General features: G+C 40.3%; 1 protein-coding gene across 1 annotated transcript in view; it reads right to left on the bottom strand.

Moving 5' to 3' along the window:
* LRMDA (leucine rich melanocyte differentiation associated) overlaps positions 1–26,269 on the bottom strand; it is a 1,318,218-nt gene that overhangs the window by 544,397 nt on the left and 747,552 nt on the right. The window contains exons 4-5 of the mRNA XM_021006197.2: positions 22,861–23,000; positions 4,669–4,786 (exon numbers count right to left, since the gene is read on the bottom strand). Of these exons, the coding sequence (XP_020861856.1) occupies positions 4,669–4,786; positions 22,861–23,000 (258 nt within the window). The remainder of the gene's footprint in view (positions 1–4,668; positions 4,787–22,860; positions 23,001–26,269) is intronic.

Below are 26,269 nucleotides of genomic sequence, written 5' to 3'. Positions count from 1 at the left end.
TAATGTAGTTGCCTCCACAAATCTACTACCTGTGATATGATGCCAAAGGACACGAGGACATACAAGCCTGCACACATATAAAAGCACATATGCAAGAAAACATACACATGGTGGTTTGCGCACACACACACACACACACACACACACACACACACACAGACTAACATGCACACCTCTCCAGAATAAAATGAGCCACTGTGCCCTGCCATTCTTCCCTAGCCTTTCTCTTCATGGCTCCCTGCTGTGTCCTCCCCATCTATAAATGTCTGTAGATTAAAGGGTTTGTAGAAAAATTTCATATACATGCCATAACCAGTAGGCTTTTCAGGTTTAAATAATTGTGTCCAAAAAAACTGACAAGTGTGCTCTTTGGCCATGCAGAGACGAATAATTACAAAGCCAGGACATAATTAAGCAATTCTGCCTGTCGTGTTCTGTAGCCATTGGCCTGACGTGAAGGGCCATCACGAGGGGTGGCACACTCTGTCCTGGATACCCGCTCCACTTTGATCTCTTCTTCTACCAGTAGACTGAGGTCACAGTCTGGTCACAGAGGCAGCCTTCCACCTAGGACTCTAAGTCCTCAGCCCAGCCAATTCTGCCCACTTTGCCTTAACATTCAGCATAATACATTGAGCAATATTTTGACAATGGAAAATACTTTCCTCAAAATTCAATGGTAGAAGCTGGTGTCTGACTTTTGTTCCATTTTCTATCCCCAACACCAGAGGAAAGGAAGAGTCCACCGTCACATTAGCTACCGGTCTGTCACGAATGGTATGAATCTTTCCACAGGACAGTCAAAGTTCAGATAGAACCAGTCACTTTAAACTAAAAAAAGAGAAAAATCAGAAGTGGGCAAGAAACGCATCATCTTAAGAACAAAAGAAGAGAAGAGGGAAGGAGAGCAGGAAGAACATGAAGGCATGATTGATACCGAACCAAGCCTTTATGACCCAGGAGAGTTTATCAATTCCTGGATGTTGGGTGGGAGGGTCAGGGGGTATTTGAGTCGACCAAAGATGCTCAGACAGTCAAGTACCCATGCCTTCCAGGTTGAGGGCTGTGACTGGAGAGGTTGTTTTCCACTCTCTCAAATATTTTATGTCACAAATAAAATGAAAACAGCTCCCCAAATCATAGCTTTTTTGATCATTCGTCAGCACTTTCTGCTGAATAAGCATAACATACCTCCCCTACCTCAGAAGGGACAGAAGCCAACTGCAAATTCTGATTTTGTTATGAAAAATAGGCCTTTACCCAGAGTGCTCAGTACCTTCCCTGGAAATTGCTCTCTTTTTATAAACCTATTCCAAGAATACACACACCTCTGTGAACATACAATTACACGCCACACCCACTTTTGGGGGAAGGGGAGCAAAGAGGAAGAAAAGGGAATAAGCATTTATACAGCCATATGTTTTGTTATTATCTCATTGGACCTCAAAACAATCCTGTGAAGTAGGTGCTATTGTTATCCCCATTTAACAATTGAAGAAACTGAGGCAACCAGAAATTAAGTGACTTGTGCAGGATCACACAGTTAGGGAAATTTCTGAGGCTGGAATTAAACTCAGATCTTCCTGCTCCAAATCCAGCCCTCTATCCACTGTGCCATCAGCAGCTGCCTTTGCAGAGAGGGGAGGGAAGTTGGGAAGGATGAGGTCAAGACATGAATTCACCTGCGTAGAGAGCTCCCATCATGGAAGTCCCCTCTACAGATGCAGACCTCCAGTTGCAATATAGCCTTAGAGAGTTATCTGGGGCACTGAGGTTAAATGACTTGTTCATGACTATGCAGCTGGCATGCATCAAAAGAAAGACTTGAAAGCATTTCTTCCTGACTCTCTGGAAGCCTGCTCTCTGTCCATGTTCCAGGTTACCACTCACTTACCCACAGGATTAAACTCCATACCCTGCAATCCTCCAATCCCATTCCTTCCTTCCCCTGGTAGGAAGGAGAAGACAAATAGTTATGGGTGGCCCCAGGCTTTGCTGGTAGATCCTCTATACAAACCCTACTGCTGCCTTGTGTGGTGGCATATTCTCTAGGAATGCCTATGTCTCAGTGTGTTACTTCATAGCCAGCAACAGTCACACGTGTACATAAGGCGAACATGCCAGAAACAATCCCCAACGGCTCCTTTTAACGACCATTTGCTAATTCATTTGGATCTTCAGTCCCAAGTTAAAGTAGTGCCTCATGTCACCTAAAAGAACAAAGAATCAAGTGAGAGCAAAAGGTCTAATATGGAATCAAAAGCCTGGAAACGTCTCCAGGAAAAGTCCAGCGTGATGTAGGGATGGAAAAGCTAGATTTGTCACCCTGACGAGGTGTGTGGCCTTGGGAAAGTCCCTTCTCCTAGTCGGACTTCACTTTTCACATATGTCAAGGCAGGTGGGGTCAGATGAGAAGATCTCAATTCTGAGAATCTACAAAACGCTGATCTTTGGTCTGTGCTATGATGGTTAACAGACTCCTGCTTTGTAAGCTGTTGTTCTTTCTCCCTCCCCCCCCCTCCACCTTTTAAAGAATTAATGAGCAGCTCAAGCCATATGCAGCTAGTGGGGGATGTTAGAGTTCCTCATTCAGACTGGCTAATTCTGTGACTGATTAGAGGCTAATTGGTAACTCTAAAGAGCTGTTTTAGTGGAGATTCTTGAGTTTCTAGAAAAGCTGTTTTGTCCACAAAAAAAAAGAAAAGAAAAGAAAAGAAAAACCTAGTTCTTGCCATCCATTAGAGAGCAGCTCCCTTCTCTCCCAGGCTCCCCCCAAGTTTGCAGCCAAGATGAAGATCTTTACATGTCAGTATTAACTCAGAGCCAGAGGAATATCGATCTTTTTACCCTTTTTAAAGGGTGTGTAAGTGAAGGCAAGAGAGAAAAAGAAAAAAAAACAGGATGACTACAAAGGCAGAAACACAATGTATTTCACCCACTTCTTTGCTGAGATTTGTGATGTCAGCCTGTCTCCAGAATCTTTTCACAAAAAAAAGGCTAAGAATCATATTATTTTATTTGGTGGGAATTATAAAAGCTGAGATAAATGAAGGCACCGGTAAGCAACATGTCAAACCTGTGTCACAGTGAGAACAAGTGTGAACGTTTTTATATTTATATATATATGAGTAAAAATTCATATTTATAAAGTGATTTGATCTGAATTAACAGTGTATGCTAAAACCGTACAGGTAACAATGCATTGATCTGGCAGTATCAGAAAAGAGAAACCCCAAATAAGTTGAGTCTGATAGATCTGAAGAGAAAATACAACCTGAAGAGGAAAGTTTTCTGCCCTTAATCATAATTACAAATAGGGAGATAAAAAATTAACCACCAACTGGACTACTTGGATTCCTAAAATGATAATGGATAAAATGTATACATCACTTTAGGGGTCATAAAGCATTTTGTAAATATTGTCTCATCTGCGCCCCCCATTAGCAAACCTGTGAGACCACTGCCATATGTATGTACCTCATTATTTTACCGATGAGGAAACTGAGGTTCAGAGAGCTGAAATGATTTGCCCATGATCACAAAGCTACGAAGTATCAGAGGCGGGTCCTCCCAACTACAAGGCCAGTGCTATTTCTAATCCATCAACCAGTCAACAAGTATTCATTAAATAGTATGTATTACCGTCAAGCATTATTATATAAGCATCTATGTTAGCTCTCTAAACCAAAGTCCCTTCAACATACTTGGACTTACTAAAAGCAACTGGGCTCATGCTGCAGAGCACCAGGGCAGGAATGGATATTATCTGGGGTCATCAACTCCATCCCCCCGACTCTGTACTTTATAACACTTAAACCACGGCCAGATCCCCATCATCTATCCCGTCTTTTAAAAATCTTCCAATATTTGAATTCTAGACATACAGCCAACTTTCCCCTGTCTCATCTGTATTGTCATTATGATGACACCACATGAAATTTCTCTGTCTCATTCTGAGTCAGCTGGTAAAGAAAAGGTCAATAAACGCCATCCATGTACACTCTGAAGAGCCACGTGTGGGTAGCACATACAAGCCAGGGGACAAATTGGCAGAAAAAATTGCCTTCTCTTCCAGTACTATCTCAGAGAGAAGCTGCTGTGCCTTAACCTCTGGACAGAGGAAAATCATTCTCTTGGTTCCTCTGATGGCATTGGAAGAGAAGGGTCCCATTCCCGAGGCACCAGTAAAATCCAAACCACCCCAGAGAGAGCAGAAGTCCAGTACCTCTTTCCCCAATCTTCTCTCCAGAGCCAAAAAAGCCCTATTACCTAGAGAAAACATATTCCAGACAAAAATGAAACCCCACTCCAGCCTTCAAAGCTGTGTTTGAAATACAAGCTCCTGGATGGCCTTACAGATGTGACCACCTCGTGAATGAGGTCAACTGGGTTACTTTGAGACCTGAATGCAACAAGGACTTAACTCATTAACCAATTATGTGCTACAGCAAGGGTGTTTCAATGACATTCTACTGTATCGTCCTATCACCTCCCAGGTCACCACAGAAAAGAGTAGTCCTCTTGACCCAATGCGGGTACCTCTCTTCCAGCCAATTAGGACCTATGGCTAACCAGTACTGCACGACGTACAGTGCAGAGCATAAAAAAGAAGTCGCTGCAGTCTGGGGCCAATGCTGCCCTGGAGATGAAGGCCTGGGGCGTACTTACCTTGGGCTTCACTACTTTCATGAATTCACCTCTCACCAGGGCCTCCTCACGCTCCGATTTTGTGACTTTCTTTGCATCCAGAAACTTCAGGTTGGGCAGCTTGTACAGAACAAAGCACCTAGAATGGAAGGCCCAGCGGTCACTCAGGGAGGACAGGCGAGACAACCTTCTCAGGCCAGGCCGCACAACTCCCCAGGAGACGGCTCAGGTTATTGCTGCTCCTTTCATGCCCCTTCAAACGCACAAAAGTTAACAAAATGCACAATTACCCGCTGGAGAAACCTTCCTTGAAAAGTGGCCCTAATACTACCCACACGCTGGGTAAATGACTACCCTTCCCACAAGCATGTGACTCTTCTGTTTACACACATACAGATGACTACATTTTATATACACATAACTATAAAACCCACATGTGTACGCACATACACACGGAGCGGAGCTGCTCATGGAGGAATAAGCATTATGTTGTCTTCCATCGCTTTATGCCCTGTTTTGGAAAATAAGCCCCGACTTCTCCCACTCACCCCATTTCTCCCTCCCCTGCTAAAAAAAAAAAAAACCTTTCCCCCATGAAACACTGATAAAGAGCCTGCTTCATCCATGGACCTCACCAATCTTATTACAAGAAATCAACCTGGTTCCAGCTACAGAAATAACAGTTACTTACATTTATATAGCCTTGTAAGATTTGCAAAGTGTTTTTTTTTTCTCACCATAACTCCATAAAGTAGATAAGTCTAATAGTACTATGCCCATTATACAGACAAGGAAACTGATTTCTCAATGGTCACAGCTCAGGCCAGTTAGAATCAGGATTTAAACCAAGGTTTCCTGATTCTAATTCCAGTGCTCTTTTCCCACTACACCATATGAAGATCTGGGTTTAATTCTTGTCTCAGATAATGTGACACCAGACAAGTTACTTAAAACCTCTCTGGTCCTCAGTCTCCATAGCTGTAAAAAGAGGAGGCTGGAACACAGGACTCTCAATTCCTTCTGGCTCTAAATCTCTTATCCTTTCATCTATGCTGTCACTTGCTGCAAAGTGCTAAGTTACTAAGTCAGGTAAGTCTTATAATTTTGCCAGGGGTCATAAGTTCACCTGGTAGATTCAGACTATGGGACATTGTGAGCAATGAGCAGGGTATACAGGGCTATGTTGCAAAGTCTGTATGCCACAAGCTTTCTCAGCCTCAATCTCTTCATCTGTAAAATTGGGATAAAAATAGCCCTAATCTCACAGGTTTCATGTGAAGCTCAGATGAGAAAACATATATAAATCACTCTGCGAATCTTAAAGAGCTTTATCAATGCTAGGTATCATTATTGTTGATGCTTTTGTTAATAATAATAACCAAAATGCAGAAAGACCCAAACTTCACTTGATAAGTTATCTCTTCTTTTTTCCTGTCCTTCTTAGCTAGTCCCTCTCCTCAAGCCTACACAGATCCCTTAGGATGGTACAGGAGTGTCTCTGGGTCCTTCCAAACTAAGCCAGCCAAGGTAATGTGTGGTTGGGCCTACAGATACCATTTCGCATAACTCTTTTAGATTTCCAAAACACATTTTCTCATGTGAACTCAACAATAACCCAGTATGGCAGGCATGACGAGTATGAATTTTATAAATGAAGAAAGTGAAACCCAGAGAGATGAACTTATTTGTGGTTGCATAGCTATTACCAGAGGTGGGGTTCAAACTCAGGTGCTTCCTGAGGCCTAGCCCAGTGTTCTCCTTCCTCTATAACACACTGTGTCTCCAAGGTGGAAAGGTAGAGACACAGAACAATTCTAATGGGGGCTATTGACAAGCCTGGTAACTTCTAGAGGAGCTTATCACCATATATCAGTCACCAGATGGTGAGTTTCTCTGGCCATAGCAAACCATGAAAATGGTCGACTCCATCACTGAAGAGAATGTCTATAATGATGAATTTTAGGTAACTAATGCATGACCTGTGGTGCTTCTAGCAGAAATGGCCTAGCTCATTGGGAGAAGGAAGAATGGAGATTGTCCCCAGAGTGGTTCTATGAGTCAGTTTTATTCCATAAAACATTCCATAAAACACCATATGAGATGAGGCTAGGTGACATCCATCATGGCGACCAGGATGGGAGTGCAAATGTCTTCTGCTAAGTAACAGTTACCAACAAGTTATGTGATAGATTTGGGGACTGATAACTTAGCATGTCTCTCTCTCTCCTCTCTCTCTCTCTCTCTCTCTCTCTCTCTCTCTCTCTCTCTCTCTCTCTCTCTCTCTCTCTCTCTCTCTCTCTCTCTCTCTCTCTCTCTGTCTCTCTCTCTCTCTTTCTCTCTCTCTCTCTCTCTCTCTCTCTCCCATCTGCCCCCAGTCACATTTCTAAGAGCCTTTCACTATCCCAACACTCTCAATCATATCAGCAATTGTGGCCACACTGATGAACGTGGGAAAGAGATACAGGCACTCAGACCAAAAGCAAAATTAGTTGACTCCAATGGCCTCCCTCCTCCCCTTTGCCTTCTCAAACCCTTTCCATCCTTTAAGATCCAATCTGAACCTCACATCCTATGTGAAAGACCTTCTCTGACCACTCTAGCCCAGTGAACTCTTCCTGCTCCTAAACTCTTCCTTCACTTACAGTCAGTCCCACAGAGTTTACCTTTCAATTACTCTCTAATTGATCCACACCCTCATCTTGTCTCCTCAGATAGGCTATAATCTCCATGATGACAGGAGCCATACATGCCTTATTTTCAGAGTCCTATAGTGTCTTGTACAGACTAGAGAGGCAAATAACAGAAACCATAGCATTCCTAGAGTTCTAGTAACTTAAATTAACAAACAATTGAGTATATAGTAGGCATTCAATAAATATTCATCAGTTGAATAGACTAAGAAGCAACACAGGGAAACAAAACAAAACAGGAAACCATGGCCTTTTCCATGGGAAAGCAAAGAGACTGAGGCATCTAACCTCTTCATAAATGATTTAGCCACTAGGCGGTAAATTTGATCTACTTAAATACAAAAAACACTTAATAAGGGACTATTATGTGCATAGCAATATACTAGATTGTGGTGGATACAGGGATGAAATAAATTATAGCCCCTCATAGAGCTTACAGTCTAAAAGAGATGATTAGACATTTGCACAAATAATAACAAAAACTCAATGAAAATTACAAAGAAGTTTAAACATTGTGCTGTGAGAACCCTAAGGGGATCAGGGAAAGTTTCATATAAAAAGTGGCATCATAGTTCAGTCGTGAAGGAAAGGAGAGATTTTAGCAGGTAGAGATGGTGGGGAAAGGGAAGAGAATCAATTTCCAGTAGTGGAGATGGAATGTGCTAGAATCAGCTTGTATCCACTTATAACCAAACTGTACTTTCAGTGCAAGCACTTATAACTTTGAAATGGGCAAAAACTACAAATCAGGGTTTGATTTATGGTTTTGTTGATTGTCTAGTTATAAAGTGATGGAGGAAAATGTTAATGATGCATATTAAACTTAAAAGTGTGTCCCACATACACTATTTTGTGGGAAAAGAGCCCATTGTAAAATTTATCAGCACATTGCTGGAGATGACATGAAATACGGCATGAAGATAGGAGTAGTAACACATTAGTATGAAATGACAAGTAGTTCAGTTTGGCTGAAATTTGATTATTTACCATCTCCTCCTTTTTATGTAGCTTTTTCCCTTTTCTTTTTTTTTTCCCTCCCTCTATCACCTACCTCTCCAGTTGGAAAAAAAAAAGAAAGAAGAGAAAAATAAAACCCTTGTAACAAATAAAGCACAACAAATCAACTTTGAATAGATATGTCTCTGTCCATCTCGAGTACATCACTCTCTGTCAGGAAGTGGGAATCATGGTAGGGCACTGCATTAAGCAGAGTTCTTAAAATGTTCAAAGTGGTTTGTTTCTACAAGGCCGTTGTTATAATATAAATCACTCTCCTAGTTCTGTTCAATTCATTCTGCATCAGTTCATATAAGCCTTCCCAGATTGCTCTGAAATAATCCTTTATGTCATTTCTTATGACATAACAATATTTTGATTATAGTTATATATCATAATTTGTTCACCTATTCCCCAAACTGATATTACCTGTTAAGTTTCTAGTTCTTTGCCATTACAAAATATTTGCTATGAACATTTTCTCATATATATATATATATATATGTATATATATATGACACATTTATATGTGTGTGTGTATATATATATATATATATATATATATATATACACACATTTATGCTTGTGTATATATGTATGTATTCTTTCTTTGACCCCTTTGGGGTACAGACCTAATAGAAGTATTGCTAGGTCAAAGGGAATACATAATTCAATAATTTGGAGGGAATAGTTCTAAATTGCTTTCCAGAATAGTTGGACCAATTCATATCTCCTCCAACAATATATTAATATGTCTATTCATCCCCTATTATATTTGCATCTGGGGCATGGGATAAGCAAAAAATGGATGGTGGCTGCTTTAGGGGGCCTGAGCACACCTCCACATGGGCACCTCTGACTTATAGGAGTCATCTTTCCAACCAGCAAGGATTCCTTAGAAAAGACCATTAAAAAGAGGTAGCTGGGCTGTGGAATCCGAAAGGTCTAGTTTCAAATTCTCCCCCCCCCCCACCACCACCACTACCCAACACATACTGGTTGTGCCACCCTGAGCAAGTCACCAAATCTCTTAGTGACCCCAGAGAATTCTAAACTCATCAACTGTCAGGAAGGTGCTGATTTGTATTAGCCGAGGGAGGTTCCTCACTTAAAGATCTCTATAATGGAAAAAAAATAGTAATCTGGGAGGGAAGGGAAGGGAAGGAAAATGAAAGGAAAGGAAAAAGAAAAGGAAAAGGAAAGGAAAGGAAAGGAAAAAGGAAAGGAAAGGAAAGGAAAGGAAAGGAAAGGAAAGGAAAGGAAAGGAAAGGAAAGGAAAGGAAGGAAAGGAAAGGAAAAGGAAAGGAAAGGAAAGGAAAGGAAAGGAAAGGAAAGGAAAGGAAAGGAAAGGAAAGGAAAGGAAAGGAAAGGAAAGGAAAGGAAAGGAAAGGAAAGGAAAGGAAAGGAAAGGAAAGGAAAGGAAAGGAAAGGAAAGGAAAGGAAAGACCATTTCATTGGCCTAGGTAGTGTCACATAATGAAATGGGCTTTCGGCATTTAATAAATGTTTGTTCAACTGAATTGTCAGAGCTATAGGCCAAAAGTAAAGATAACCTGAAAGCCAGAGATTACTGTTCACTGAAAAAGAGATAACTTGCATGGTATTTTGCCTTCACTGCAAAACTATTTATTTTTAAGGTCAAAATACACAGAAATTCCTTAGGCTTTCTACCTTTCCTTATAGAGATTCTAGTGTCATGCAGTGGAAACACTCTGGCCTGGGAGTCAGAGGAGTTGGGCTCAAAACCAGCTACTTTGTGCCTGAGTGATCTGAGGCAAGTTGTATGATTTCTCTGAGGCTTAGGTACTTTTTCTTTTTTATTCTCTAAACTGAGGAAGGCGTATCTCTGTATCAAGGGAACATGATCTCTAAGGTTCCTTCCAGCTCTAAACTGATGGTCCCTTTGACTTTCCCCCCCCATTTCACAGTCCCTCATTCTTTGTATCACAAATACACTGTTCCAAACCTTTCTTTCCTTTCCACATTCCCCTTTCCCTGTTTTTCCTCCAAACCCCTCCCTTTCCCCACTACCCAGTACCATGCAGACTCAGACAGAGCCCCAGATCTTGCCCAAATTCTCCAAGTGCTCTTTGCATCATCTCCCACGACTCCCACCGGCCCCTGTCCGTAGCAAAGGAAAAATCTCGTCTTCTGTTACTAGCAGCAAAGCCCCAATGACAACAGGTTCTTTCAAATGAAGACATGTACAGACAGAAACAATATGTCAGGAGTGATGGGCAAAGGGAGTAAAGACACCCACTAAGTGTAGGGTGGGAAAAGATGAATATTCAGGTGAAGAAAACATCAGTATTAGAAAATCAGCAAATGTTTAATGATGGAATGAAAGATGCCTTCACAAGGCTGGCAGGAAGCAAGGTGACAACAGACAGAGAGAGCACTGTCACATTGGCAGACTTTGGATCCCAGCCCTGAAATCGAAGGAGAGAAAGAAATGGTGGTGGTTGGGGAGGGGGGAGAGGGCAGAGAGGGGTAGGAGGGTGTGTCTCCTTGCTGCCTTCCAAGGGAGTGCAAAATTAAGATGGTTGATGTCTAGTTGGTATTCACTCATAAAATGGTAGGTTGCAAGGAATTTTTCAAGATCCAGCCCAAACTCTTTATGGGGAACTGAGGCCCAGAAAGGGTAAGTCACCCCTCCAAGGTCACTCAGCCAGGACTACGTCCCTCAGGGCTCTTACAGGCCTAGGTCCTAATCTTAATTATCTTAATTCCAAAGCCTACACGCAGAAGTAATTATTACAGTGTGATATGAAGGATACCTATCCACAAATGCCTCCTTCCCCAAAGTTTCTAAATATCCATCATTAGAAATGTATTCCTTTGGGTTAAGGCAGTGTCTAAATGTATTCTTTCACAATTACCTAAGAGGCAAATGTAGTCAATCTCTTTTAGTATGAATTATGGGGCTGTTTGTATTTCCCTCTAGAATAGAGGTTCTGAACCGTTTTTGTCATGGACAGTCAGGTAAAACCTATAACCTCTTTTTAGAAGAATATTTTAAATATTTTAATGAAATGTTAAATTGCAATTAGAGGTTAGTGAAAATAAAGATGGAATTTTTTGCCAATTCAAGTTCACAGACCCACTGAAATTTATGTGCAGATCCCAAGTCAAGAACCCCAGCTCTAGGATAAGGGGGTGCAGAGAGGAGGAGGTTAACAAGCTCTGCATCTCTGGGAAGGGGGGTCAAAAGTGGGAAAGGGCATGTAAGAGGTAGCTAGAGGGTGGGGAATATTAGGGCTGACAGCAAACTTTGCTTACTCTACCGGTCCTGTTCAAAGATGCCATCTGCTAACTAATGCTACCCTGTGACTGATGGAAATGAGGGGGAGAAGCCTGCCTTCCCATGACATCACAGCAGCCCCTTTCAGGTCAGAACCTGCTTCACCAGCGCCAAGGATGAGTTCCAGCCAGGCAGCTTTCCCCCATTTGAATTTCTCCACTCCGGGTTTGGGAAATCTGTTTTCCTTAGTGCTGGGCTGTGTCAGGATGTCAAAAGCCAAAAGCTTCAATCCTGTCGGGAAGGCCAGTTTGCCATAAAAATACAAGGAGGGATTACTGAAGCCCCAGAATGAAGGCTTTTACAATATCAATTCAACCCTTGTAAATTTAATCCAGGGTTATTTGTGGCACCAAAATCTCTTTACTGTGATGTATTACTTAGTTACTGGGGTTATCACAGCACCATCCCAAAGTTGCATAGTACATAAAACATTTCAGTTAACAATGCACGAAGGTTAACTCTCCCAGATAACCTGCTATCACAGGGGTTAGCCCAGATGACATGCCTCTGTCAGCTTCCAGGAGCTATTGATGGTTCAATCAGTTTGTTTTGAAGGTAAAGTACAACAAAAGGGCAGTAAACTTATTCAGACTGTCAACGGGGGCTATCGGGAATGTGGCTTGCAGGTAAGTAATTCTGGGTGTTTTAAGACTATTATCAAACGGCAGTGGTTGAAGGAAGAGACAGCTACTAATAACACAGAAGGCAGGCATCATAAAGCACTTTATGGCAGGAGCCCCCATCGATAAATCCTGGGACACCCTGAGATAGCTCCAGATTTATAAAACTGCTTGTTAAGCTGGGGCTAGGCTTAATGAAAACAGATCCATCTACATTTCCACATCCAAGCACCAAAGGGACTTCCCATGGGGTTCGGGGGGCAGCCTTGGCTTATCTCTTGGTCCTCTAGTACAGATGTTTGGGAGCCCCCAGTGTTTGTTGTCAGGTCAAAAGGCACCATGGGCAAGGGAAGAGAATACAAGGAAGAGCCCAGGAATTCTAGGAACGTGTTTAAAGAAAGACCCTTGTATCTCTTCTGGGGTGCTCATCTCCTAAAGCAGCAAATGAAGCCAAAGAATCTATTGATTTTCTTTCTCTCTTCTTTTCCTTCTCTCTCCTTTTCTTCCTCTGTCTTTTCTCTCCTTCCCTTCTCTTTCCTTTTCCATATCTTTTCCTGCTTTCTTCTATTTCCTTTTCCTGATTTATTTTTTTCCCTTCTTTCCTCTGTGCTCTCTCTCTCTCTCTCTCTCTCTCTCTCTCTCTTTTTCTCCCTCTCTCTCTCCTTTTCTTTCCTCTCTGTTTCCCTAGAATGTTCCCTTCATGTCACAGTGATGGGAAAGGGAGAGAGACGAATAAAGAGAACAGGAAGGAGGACACCAGGCCTCCAGGAGCACCACTGAGGGCCTTCCTACTCCCAAATCCTGACTTCGCTGCCCCAGCCCTGATGCTCCGGCATTTTCCAAAACAGACCTGAGAGAAATGATGTTGCCTTTTGCTCCCACCCACTGAGGAATTGGCCACACATCATCATGCTTTAAAGTCATGGAAAAGATGAACACACCACAGAGCATGAGACGTGTTTCATTAACCTTCCCCTACTACTGTTGAATTTCTCTTCAGCAATGACCCAGGGCTCCACAGGCAAGCAGCCAATGATACTGATTTTCCAGGCCCAGGGGGAATAGAGAACTGACTTACAAGGGCTTTTTTTTTTTCTGGGGCTTCTTTTCTCCAGTTTTTGGATTCTCTGACCCCCTAGGGCCACACCATTGCAATGAAGTCAGTGCTGGCCTCTTTATATATCCAGAGCACAGAACTGGAAGGGAGGATCTGAATTCAAGGTTGGCTCTGGCACTGAGATAACCCAGCTGACCCTCCCTGGGACTCAGTTTCCTAATCTATAAAAGGAAGAAGGTGGATAAGCTACTCTCCAAGTAGTTCCCTTTCAGGGGAAGAACTGCATGATTCTGCAGGTCCGTAATACATGTTTAGAATACAGTTGGATACTGGTTTCTCCTCATGCCCATTTTCCATGCAGCCCAAATAAGTGAATTTGAGAAAATAAAGGAGGAGGGCCAAAGAATAATGAAACAAGTGTTCCAACCCAAATAGCTCCAGATGCAGACACAGATTACAATTATCTCACCCTAATGAGAATAGGTGAGCTCTCCTACTACATTAATGATTGCCTGGCAAAGACCAGATGATTTCCCTAACAACTGTTTGAAGTTTTCCATGCAAAAAAATACACCCACAGGACGGACCCAGAGCCTGGACAAGAGAAGGAACTGGCAATTATGGTGTTGGCTTCTGTTACTTTGATCTCTAGGTCATGACCTTTGCTTTCTTCTGATCTTCAAAGCTGAGATTTTAGATTAGCTGAAGAATGCACACTGGGTTCTGTAAGCCACAACTTTTACTACTCTGGCTGGGTGAGGAAATGGGGGTAGCCCCCAAACAGACCCCAGAAGTCTGGGTGTCCTTTCCCATTCCTTTTTGTTTGAGTGGCTGTAGATACTGGACAGAGCCCTGATCTGCTCTCTGTTGTCCTCAACAAGAGGACAGAGAGTTTAAAATAATGCTATTATAAGGAAAACCAAGGTTCACACTGGGTGGCAGGGAGACAAGGCAGAGACAGAGCCAGAGAAAGAGAGAAGGAAAAGAAGAGAGAAAGGGAGGGACGGAAGAAGGAAGGGAGAGAGAAAAAAAGGGATTGAGGGCATGAAAGAAGAGGAGGAGGAAAAAGGGACAAAGGAAGAAGGGAGAGAAAAGGGAGAGAGAGAAGAAGTAAAGACAAGGAAATAAGAAACTTATAATTCATAGGATGTTAGATCTGCAAAGGACTTCAGTAGGTCAACCCCCTCATCTGGATGAGGAAAATGAAGCCTACAGCTATCATTTAATAGTAGAACCCAGACCTTCTGACTTGAAGTCAGAGTGAAGAGAGTAAACAGAAGCCCCCACCCACATTCACACCGGCAACTCCAACACTTCTTTGATAAGACTGAGGTTATTCCAGGAGAGCTAACTAAACCTCCCTCCTTCACTCCTCAAAATTTTTCAGTATCAGCATTCATTCTCCTTTTCTTCCTGAAAGATATCTCTCCCTTCTTGACTCCTTGATCTCATTTCCTTCTTCCTCCAAGACCTTGTTCCAGCTGTTATCCGCCTTCTCTCAGGCACCTCCAAAACACACACACACACACACACACACACACACACACACACACACACACACACACACACACTACTTGTCTCTCTGTCTCTCCCCTCCGTCTCCACAGTCCTCTTCCTACAAACATAATTAAGTCATTCCAGTGCTACACAACAACCAAACTTCTCTACACCCTTTAACGATCCTCTATCTCTCTTCCTCACATGGCAACACGTCTACATTCAATGCCTGTTTCCTCACTGCTCACTGTTTCCCTTCCAGCCTCTTCCTTGATAGTTACTTTCCTCTTTGAAGCATTCTCTTACTTCTCCTGGCCAATCGGTATTTACTCTCATTGCATCTACTACCACCTCTCTCTCCTTTATTCACTCCTCTCTCATCTGGTCCCTAGAATCAATACTTGTCTCTTTCTTTACTCACTCTTGGTCCCCTTCCCCTGCCTATCAGATGGATGGTTGTCTTTGACTCTCTCCTGCCCCCCCCACCACCTTCCTTTCCCTTTCTCTCTCCCTGGTATCCAAGGTCTCTTGGATCTTGTCCCACCCTAGCTTTCCAGTATTCTCTTACACTACTCCCCTCCATATATTCTGCTTCCCCCAAAAGGTGTCATCCTCCATGACATCCTTGCATTTCTAGCCTCCATCTCTTTGTTCAATCAGTTTCTGATGCCTTTAACCACCCCATCCTTCTCTCTACTTCATGTGCATATGCTGAATCCCTACTTAGACTTTAAAGTCCAATTCAAATGCCACCTTCTCCATGAAGTCTTCCCAGAACTGGCACTAGTGAATAATTAACATTTTCTCCAATAATACCTTCTTTGGACCTCTGATGTACCTCCACGATAGCAGGGATCACTTCATTATCTTCCCTAGTATATAGTACACTCTTCACACAGTAGACACTTATAATTTTAAATTTTTATTTATTTCAATTATCAAACATTTATTTTTTTCTCTCTTACTCCCTTCCCCAGGGCAGAGGGCAGAGCTTGAAGGGAAAAATTGTAACAAACACGCATATAGTCAAATGAAACCAACTTTCATATTAACCATGTCCAAAAATGTTGGTTTCATTATGGGTAGCATGCTTTTTCATAAGTCCTTTGGAGTCACGGTTGACTATTGCATTTATCAGAGTTCTTATGTCTTTCTAACTTGATCATTTTTCTAACACTGATGTTATAGTATAAATTGTTCTGATTCTTTAGTCTTCCTCAACCCATACAAGTCTTCCCAGATTGTCTTTTTCATTCTGAAATTGTCTTTTTCTTCAGTTCTAATAGCATAAAATTGCATTCATATAGTATAATTTGTTCCCATTCCCCAACTGATGGGCACCCATTTGTTTCTTTGCTACCACAAAAATTGCTGCTAGAAATATTTTTGTACTATATAAGAACTTTTCCTCTTTCTTTGATCTCCTTAGGTTACCTGCCTAGATGTTGTCTTCTTGGTTCAAAGGTGATACAGTATTCAGTCATTTTTAGAGCACAGTTCCAAATTGCTTTCCAGAATTGTTGGACCAACAATGTATAAATGTGTGTATTTCCTTGTAGTCCCCTTAATATTTGTCATTTTCCTTTTTTTAAATTAACTTTGCCAATCTGATGGGTGTGAGGTAGAATCTCAGAGTTCCTTTAATTTGCACACAGTTGACATTTATTAAATACTTATTGATTTAAATTGAAATAGAAGACATGAAAGGAAGGGGAGGAGAAGAGAGACAATCTCACCTACTTAGACATCAAAATTTACCATTCTAGCTGTATTGATCAATGCTGGACTTAAGAGGACAGCCGCAACCAGTTCATTAGAGATCTGGCTCAAGTTAATTGCATCCTTTCAAACAATGACTTTGCAATGAATTATTCCTTCCTTTTGACCCGGTGACACCACCACGAAGCGTATACCTGAAGGAAGTCAAAGATAGCCAAGTCCCATATAGACTGGAATATTCTTAGCAGTCTTTTTTGTGATGACAAAAGAGTGGGAACTTTGGATGCTAATCCACTGGGTAATGCCTGAACATATTGCGGTATATGGATATAATGGAATAATATTTCACTATAAGAACTGACAAATATGAGGAAGTGAAAGAAAAACGGTAAAATGTATATGAACTGATACAGAGCCAAGTAAGCTCAATAGGGAGAACAATATACATAATGACTACAACCTTGCAAACAAAAACAACTTTTTAACAATGATTAATGTAATGCTCTATCTTGGTCTAAGAGAACAGTTGATAAAAGAGACCCTCTCTACTCTGTGGAAAAGTGGGAGACTATAGGTGAACAAGGTGACATACATTAGGTCAAATTGGTTTCGATTACTTTCCTTTGTTACAAAGAAGGATCCAATATGATTGGTAAGGAGTGTATATCAGACAGTGAATGGTATAAACAAAATTTAAAATGAAATCATGTCTATTAAAAATAAAATAAACAATGACTGATTCTTTCATGCTTCATTCTACTCCTCACACTGACTTTAAATTCTTAAGTCTACTCATGGTTCCATTTGCCCAGTTGTGAAAGATGAAGATCACAATCCATCTACACCTAACCTTCCTGTTTAACTCTGTGCCATGTTCTCACATAAATTTGACACAGGTTAAATTTTATATTGGGTCCACCTGACATGCTTGGTCAGAAAAAGAGTGTCTTTTGATATAATTTAAATACCCTACAGATGACAAGGATCATACATCCAGAGCTAGAATGGGCCTTTTACAGCTGAGTCAACTGAGGCCTGGGGAGTTTAAGGGACTTCTTTAAAGTCACACACGTAATAAGCGTGTGACTCCAAAATAATGAATCTTTCCATTTCAGTTATCCCTTACTCTTGTTAGGTGATCAGCTCCCACCCCCTTTTTTTTTCCCTAATCACTCACTTTCATTTAATATTAATATTAAAAAATAACACCAATGTGTGCACATAGCTAAGTATAGGATCCTCACTCTCAGAAATGATATATTCTTATCAGCAAATAATATGGCACATGCCCAGCTAGGAGCTATAATGAACTAATGACTGTGGGAAGATCACATAAAGTTTCCCCTTTTGCCCCACAGCAGACTGCCCCTGAACAGCTCAGAAGTGTATCCACTTGTGAAAGGAGTTTTAATTGTCCTATTTTATGGAAGCCACCAAGGCCAAAAAACAAAACAAATTTAATGATGATGGAGGCGGGTGGAAAGGAGGGCAGGGAAAGGTGAAGTGAAAAAGGTGAAGGAGAAGCCAAAAGCATCCTCCTGCAGATTTCATCAGACAGCATACATTCAGTCACTTCCCATTCCTAACCTAGTGGTCTGCCACAATGTGACCAAAGACTAGCCTGACCTCTATGAAATCAACATCTCCCATGGAAATGAACCAACAGACATACTTGTTTTGATGTATAGCAGGGTGACATATTATAAATATTACATCACATAACCACAGAGGATGTCAATCAATAAGATTTTTTTTCAGACAGCACTAAATGAACCATGGGCTCTTGCTTCTGAATAAGCTTCTTTAAAGCCTGTACTATTGCTTAAATGATTAATAGGGGACATATTGTCAGAAAATGTACTTAAAGCGAAAAACAATAAACTGTAGAGAGATCATTCATTTTTTAAACAATTCTCAAGTGAAAATGTCACATAAATTTACATAGAGGCGTCACAATTGGGCTCTGGGTAAAATCTGGGTGGCAGGCATATTTCCCACTTTAGGGGAGAAGGGCTGAGAAAATACTTTTCAGAAACTTAAGGCCCTTTTCTCCAGCATAAATCCAAACTCCAGGGCTAAGCAGGTTTCAGAAACCAAATTATGATATGCTAGAAACTTACACTGGGGCTAAGAAAGACTTAGCATTTTCTCAGATATTAGGAAGAGAGAAAGAAACTAGAAAAGTCCAATTCTGGCACTAGGCATTTAGAAGGCATCAGTGGGTAAACACACTGCCATCCTGATTCTCTCATCTCTCACCCCTGCTTTGCCCAGATCAATCAAATAAATGTATTAAATGCCTGCTATCTATGTGTCATAGACTGTATTAATTACTAGGGATAAAAAGAGAATGAATGAAACAACCCTTTTTGCAAAGACCTTCAAATGGTGGGGGGGAAGGGCGGGAATAACAATAACATGTAAGCATATGCAGAATAAAATAAAGAGAATAAATACAAAGTAGTTAAACACAAGCTAGTTGGAAAGGGAGGGACCTAGCAATTAGAGCAGGGGCCAACAGGAAAGGCTTAATGTAGATGGTGATGCTTTAGCTGTGTCTTGAATTAAGAAAAAAAAAAAGGCATTCCATGAGGCAGAAGTAAGGAGGAAGTGCATTCCACGAATGGAGAATGGCTAATACAAAGTCACGGAGATGAAAATGGAGTGTTGTGTATGAGGAACAGATAAAAGTCTTGTTTTACTGGATCACAGAATGTGGGAGGGGGAAATAATGTATAATGATCATGGAAAGATAGATTAGGTGAAGGTTATTATGGATTTTAAAAGCTCAACAAGTCTATTAAGAAGGGGAGTGAGATAGTGAGAATTACCCTGAAAGTGGATCATTTTAGGAGCTGTGTGGAGGGTGGACTGAAATGAGGTGAGCCAAAGAACATTTGAAGAGAAATGCAGTATTCTCCTTATTCCCCTTCTTCCTCTTAAAATTCATTCTACTTCCTCATCCTTTTTGCCACCCCAAAATATGCATATTCCTCCCCTTTTGAAAAGGTTTGAATCTTATTTTTACAACTAGTAGTAATAACAGTTATTCAGTAGTAGTAACAATAATAATGGTTTATTCTTGTTAATTATTACAAAACACATGATATAGATTATTTTATTTGAGCCTCAAAGACCACTCAATTAAATAAATGCTATGATTATTATTATCCCCACTTTATAGATAAGGAAACTGGCTCATTGAACTTAAGTGACTTACCCATAGTTACACAGTTAGTAAACATTGAAGGATCCATTAAAAGCCTGACTCAAACACTCTCTCCTTGCTGCCTCTTTAAATAACCAGCCACATGACCTGAATGAAGCAAGTCACCTAACTTTGCTGTGGCTTAGTTTCCTCCTCTTTAAAGGAAAGGATATTGTGTCCTGGGTTCCATTCCTGGTCAGGGAACCTCCAAGTGTTTGATAAACTTAAAACCACAAACTTCTTGGGGGAAGGATTCTCTACTTGACAAGACTGCTGGGGAAATGAATTGGCATAAATTAGGTTTAGACCAGCTTCTTATACCATATATCACAATAAACTCCAAATGGAGTTATAATATGAATACAAAAAGTTATATGATAATATAATAGAAGAGAATAGAGTAAATACCTTTCACAACTGTGACTAAGAGGATAATTCTTGATTAAAGAATGATAATAAAAGATAAGACAATTTTCATTATATAATCATAATACTGAAAACCTTTTTGCATGAATTAAAGTAATGTAGACAGAATAAAAAGAGATGGCCAAATGACAAAAAGTATCTGGATCAAATACAATTGATAAAATTTGATATCCATTATATAGGAAATTCAGACAAATATTTAAGGTCAAGAGGTAACAGATAATTTGGTTCACATCAAAAGATAGGAATTGTTATTTTTTGAATTGCAAACTATTAACATTCATATTAAAATATCCAAATCACTGATAATAAGGGGAATTAAAGTTAAAACAACTTTGATATTTTGCCTCACACCCTATAAATTAAAAACAATGACAAAAACTGGAAATAGTGTTGAAAGGGTTGTAGAAAGGCACCCTAATGCAACACTGCTGGATCTGTGAATTAGTCCAACTGTTCTGGATAACCACTGGGAATTACAAGAAAAATGACTAAATGTTTCTTTCTGATTGCGCTACTTGACAGATCTTTGATCTCAAGATCAAAGATGGAAAAAGAGAATATACATATGAACACAAATAAATTATATGTATATATATATATATATATTCATTCACATATGTACATGTCTGTATATACATGCACACATTTATACATACACACATATATATTGTATGTATACATATACATATATACATATATTCCACTGAAGCACTTTTTGTGGAAACAAGTAGAAACCAAAAGAACAATGTGTGCGTGTGTGTGTGTGTGTGTGTGTGTGCGCGTGTGCACGCACACTTGTGAATTCCATTGAAGTAATTTTTGTGGAAACAAGAAATAGAAACAAAAATAACAATCAGTACTTGGGAACTGATTGGACAAAATGTTGTATATGAATGTAATAAAATATTGTGTAGTAAAAAATGATGAATATGAAAAATTCAGAGAAAATAAGAAAACTTTTGTAAATTGATACAAAATGAAATACACAGAAACAGAACAATCTATATCATGACTACATCAATATAAATGAAAAAAATCACTAAAAGGAAGTCTAACTCTCAATAATAGTGATAATAGTCCTGGGGGAAAAAAGGGAACGTGACAGATACTTTCCTCTTAATGACAGCTAGGTGGAAAGAGTAGTAGAGAGAGCACAGGGCTGGGAGTCAGGAAGAGCAAATTCTCCCTTAGACACCTATTAGCTGTGTGACCTTGAGCAAGTTCCTTAACTTCTATCTCCCTCATTTTCCTCATCTGCAAAATGGATATAATAATACTGCCTAGTGCTTTGAGGGTTGCTTTGAGGGTCAAACAAATTAACACATGCAAAACATTTTGCAAAGCTTAAAGAACCATATAAATGCTAGCTATTATTATTTCTGGCAGAGAAGCAGAAGATTACTTGGGCAAACTGTTGCATACATTATTAGACATGGTCAATATTTCCTTTAATTGTATTAACCATTTTTTCTTTATCATAAAAGAAGGTTCCATTCCACTGGAGTCTGGTAGGATTTTGATATCCAAGAATGACAGTCATGTAAAAAAGCACAAAGCTTAAATAAAACTTGCAAAAAATTAAAATAAATATAAGATGTTATAAAACAGGATGATTAGACTAAATGATCTCTAAAACCCCTTCTAGCTCAAAGTCTCAACGAATCTATTGAAGCTCATTTCAATCCTCTCTTTTACTTCTTTTGAGCCATCAAAACCACACTCTCACCCCTATTGCCTCCTTAGGTTGTTTTGTTTTGGGGGAAACACCAGGAAGGAAGTATTTCAGTCATCCAATTGGTTAATTTCAGAAAAAAATCTATCTCTTATCTATAAGCTACTTGATTGGGAAAGGAAGGAGGCTTCAAGACAACTCAAGCAATCAAGTATTTATTGAGTGTTTCTGGTACACACACAAAAAAAAAAGGAAGGAGAAGGAGGAGGAAGAGAAGAAGAAGAGGAGGAAGGAGAGGAAGAAGAAGCAGAAATAGAAGAAAGAAGAAGGAGGAGGAGGAGGGGAAGGAGGAGGAGGACAGTTGCCATCATGGTCCCTGCCATCAGGGAGCTTTTATTCTATGTGAGAAATTGTGACAAATACATATGAAGCAATCAGAGAATAATACAAAGCACATATAATTAAATGCTAGACTCTGATACAAGCCAGAATTGCTATTGGAGTTCAGAGAAACTCACCTAAAACCACTTCCCCCTCACCATGAGCCTACAAAATTATTTAAAAATTTAAAAAAAAAAAGATTTGATGGAACTAGGCAAAGGTCTTATGTGGGAGTAAGGGAACTCTTACCAATGCATCTTTGACTTTGTAAGTCCAAAGGAGCTTCTTGAGGCTAAGGGAGATTAAGGGATTTGTCCAATTTCAGAGTGCTAAAAAAAGGTCATTGGTGGGATTTGAACCATACTGTTTCTGATCTCAAGACAGTACATTCTACTGCACCACAATGTCTATACAAAAAGGGCTTATTATCAGGAAATTCCAATGGATTCCTATCTTCCTTAGCTTAATTCAATTTGAGGGAGTAGAGGCACTGGTTCTCATCTGTGGCAGCCCTTTAGCCCACTGAGAATATTAATAATTTAACAGCAATTTATGAAATCATATGTGCGGTCCACAAATCAATAGGAGCTCTGGAAAGACATCGTTTTCCTCGTCCTCTACTCCGGGGTTCCAAGAGCATTACCTGTATCTCTTATAGTCATCTTCATCCTTTTCCAAGTTGACCAGCTCATTGGGACAAGCTATATTGCCTAACAGGCTGAGATATTCCAGGGCAGGTGTTACTTCTGCCAAATGGTTCAGCAGCCCTTCCAAATCTGTGATGTGTCAAAGAATTAAGGATCCTAGCCCAGGAATGAGAAAGTCACAATTTGCTGTACCACCCTCAATTAACATACACAACAGGAACGTGCCAGGATTCACCATGGAGATGTTAGGAAGCTAGATACCAGAGCTATAACCAGAGCAAGATGAAGGGAGCTTTGTTTCAGGGTGCTATCATGTGCCGGGCATAATTTCTCCCTGTGGTTACTGCCATATCTGCTTCTCTCTCATACCAAAACATGGTACTACAATACCCAACCCCTACCTCCAGGGTCTTCTCTCACTGTTGTACCCCTCTTCTAGGCCAGGGAGAGGTAAGAATCAGCTTCTTTTCTCTTATCATGATAACATCCATGGTTGGAGTGTCTTTTCTATCACTTCAACATCTACCCACCCAAACTAATTTTTTTTTTCCCTCAAGTAAAATAATTCTCTATTTTTCAGGCTATTAGATATGCAATGAGATATGACTTCTTTAGTTCTGATGGTCTCCACAGAAGCTAAGAAATACCCATGGGAAGGGGTATATCACTGAGGTAAGTCTGTCAACAAACAGGATCAAAACCCAAATTATTTCAGACATAGGATACATATTTTGAGGAGTAGCTAGGTGGCACAGTGTATAGAAAGCTGGGCTCAGGAAGATCTGAGTTCAAATGTGACCTCAGACACTTACTAGCTATGTGACCCTGGGCAAGTCACTTAACTCTGTTTGCCTCAGTTTCCTCATCTGTAAAATGAGCTGGAGGAGGAAATGGGAAACCACAGCAGTATCTTTGCCAATAAAACTCCAAAAGGGGTCATGACTGAAACGACTGAACAACAAATGTATATTTCACTGTCTATTTGTCCTTTCCCAACATCACCTATATCCAGAGCCTAGGTGTGGGAAAAGGAAAATAAAACTGAATATTGAAATTTTCAAAAGGTGACACTCTCATGAGGAAGAATGGCCCAGAAAGTGATGGAAAAGAATGGAAGACACGATGTGTATCACCTGGCCATATCTCCTTACCCACTCCAGCTGGGATGACACACTCATCATCTCCCACCTTAATCAATACAACAGCCTCCCAACTAAACTCTGGGTTTCCAGTCTCTTTCTTCTCCAATTCATCCACTCATCTATCCACCAGCAAAACCAATCATCTAAAGCAGAAGTCATTTCCCTTTCCTTAGCTTGGTATTTAAAGCCCTGTGCAATCTGACTACAGCCCACCTTTCAAGATTTATCTCCTATCTTTCCCCTCTATATGGTCTCTATGCCAGACACACTGGTCTACTTACTGTTCTGTGACCTCAGTATTCTATTCTCTCCCTTTCTACCTAGAACTATCTACTTCCCAACGCCTGGAATGCTCTCCTTCCTCACCACCACCATTTAGGATTGGTAAATAAATTAAATTGTGTATTTTACTCCAGCATCATAATTCTTTCAAGGTTCAACTGAGGCAGCACCCTCTATAGAAGGCCTTTTGTGATCCTGCTAGGTTAGTGTTCTCTCCCCCCTCAATTTTTCCCATATTTTATTACATGTTTACATACTATTTTACCCTGCAGGATATAAGCTGCTTGAAAATAGGGACTTTTAATTCATTTTTGTCTTTTTATCTCCAGAGACGTACACATCATAGGGCTTAATAAATGCCCATTGAACCAAATTTAATTGATGATATCAACAGGAACAATGTAGAGATTTAGGATGTGGCCTTTCAGAAAGCCGAGACTTGAAAAGTATGGATGAGATCACTAAGCTACAGAAACTGTTTAATAATTCTAAACAGAAGTTCAAACACCAGGCATACTTCAAGAATCCCATTAGCATTGTTGAGAAATGAAGTAAACAAACGAAGTGTTCTTTTTTCTATTGGCCTGAAACACAGGCCCTGCATCTTTGCTCTTTTGTTTTACCACCCATGCTTTCTATTCACTTTGCTATTTTAAAAGTAACAAACACCTATGGCCAAGGCTATTCACTCTTCTACTAACACCAGGCCTCAAAGTCCTTTCTGTCTTTGTGAAGTCCTCTCAAAGTTCTCCTCGGGCATACTATATCTCCTTGACTAGTCCTTCAGCTGGGCTCTTGTGATCTGTTCTTCACAGCTCACTTCTCAATTGCCAAGACTAGCTGTCTCTTGAATGTTTGAATGGCTCTTTTCTATGCTGCCAGGGGTTCTGCTCTTCAAAGCTGCTCCTAGGTTCAAGTGACTACTTCTATGTGTCTGTGACTGGACAGTGGTTGTCTTTCTTCCTTCAAGTATGCCTTGAACTCTCTCAAACTGACTTTCCCGCTGTTAGTGTCTCACTCTGGGCAAGTAGATCTGTGGCTAGATGCCATGGCCAGTGGGGGAGGGGGCAATTCTCTCTTGGCTGTCTCTATCCCCAGAGATTCCCTCGCAAGGGCTAGGTTCTTTTTACTGTCCACTCCTGCCAGAACTGCCTTGAACTGTCTCCAGGCCCTTGTTACTTAAGTCCTGCAAGGGCATAGCCATTTTCTGATTCTTCAATAGTATTACTCCATTTGACTCAATCAATCAATGAAAGTTGATGAGCGCTGATCCCTTGTCAACACTAACATCTCATCAGGGATAATTACATCCTGTGGCCATATCAGGCTAAAAGTTAGTTTAAATTATGCTATATAACATTACTGGAGGGTTTCCATATGAAAGTAATGACTGAGCTTGGGGACAGGTGAAGACACAATGTTATATATGTGTGTATGTATACATATATACATACATGTATGTATATATGTATACCTATATAATGTGTATATATGTATTATATACTGATTTCTATTTACATATGTATATACATGTATGTATGCATGTACTTTTATATATAGTATATGTTTTATGAAGGACATACTATTTATGATAGATCAAGTATATATACTCCCTTCACTAGTACAGGACAGAATCTTTCCATGTCTTGCATTGGTAGAACCTGTGCATGTCCTCTGGCAAAGCTTTTGAGCTCCCAACCTTTTGGCCATGCTCCAACAGGCACCAGTTAGAACTTTGTATTCCTAGCGCTTTGCACGGTAACTGGCACTTAGTAAGCATGTGATAAATGATTACTGACTTAACTATTGATCATTAATAAATTAAATAGCATCTTTTACTCCAGCATCATAATTTCCTCCATACCAGGAAGATAGGAAAATGTATACTATATATCAAGAGAGTAGATTTTAAAGGATGTGGAAAGGTACTTAAGATCCTGTTTACTACTTTTCTGTAGAGAATGTCGGCCCAGGAGAAATG

This window comes from Phascolarctos cinereus, unplaced genomic scaffold (genome assembly GCF_003287225.1).
Source record: "Phascolarctos cinereus isolate Bilbo 61053 unplaced genomic scaffold, phaCin_HiC Scaffold_3;HRSCAF=262, whole genome shotgun sequence".
NCBI lineage: Eukaryota > Metazoa > Chordata > Mammalia > Diprotodontia > Phascolarctidae > Phascolarctos > Phascolarctos cinereus.
The sequence above is the reverse complement of the archived record's forward strand: the minus strand, read 5'-3'. Positions and strand labels throughout refer to the sequence as shown.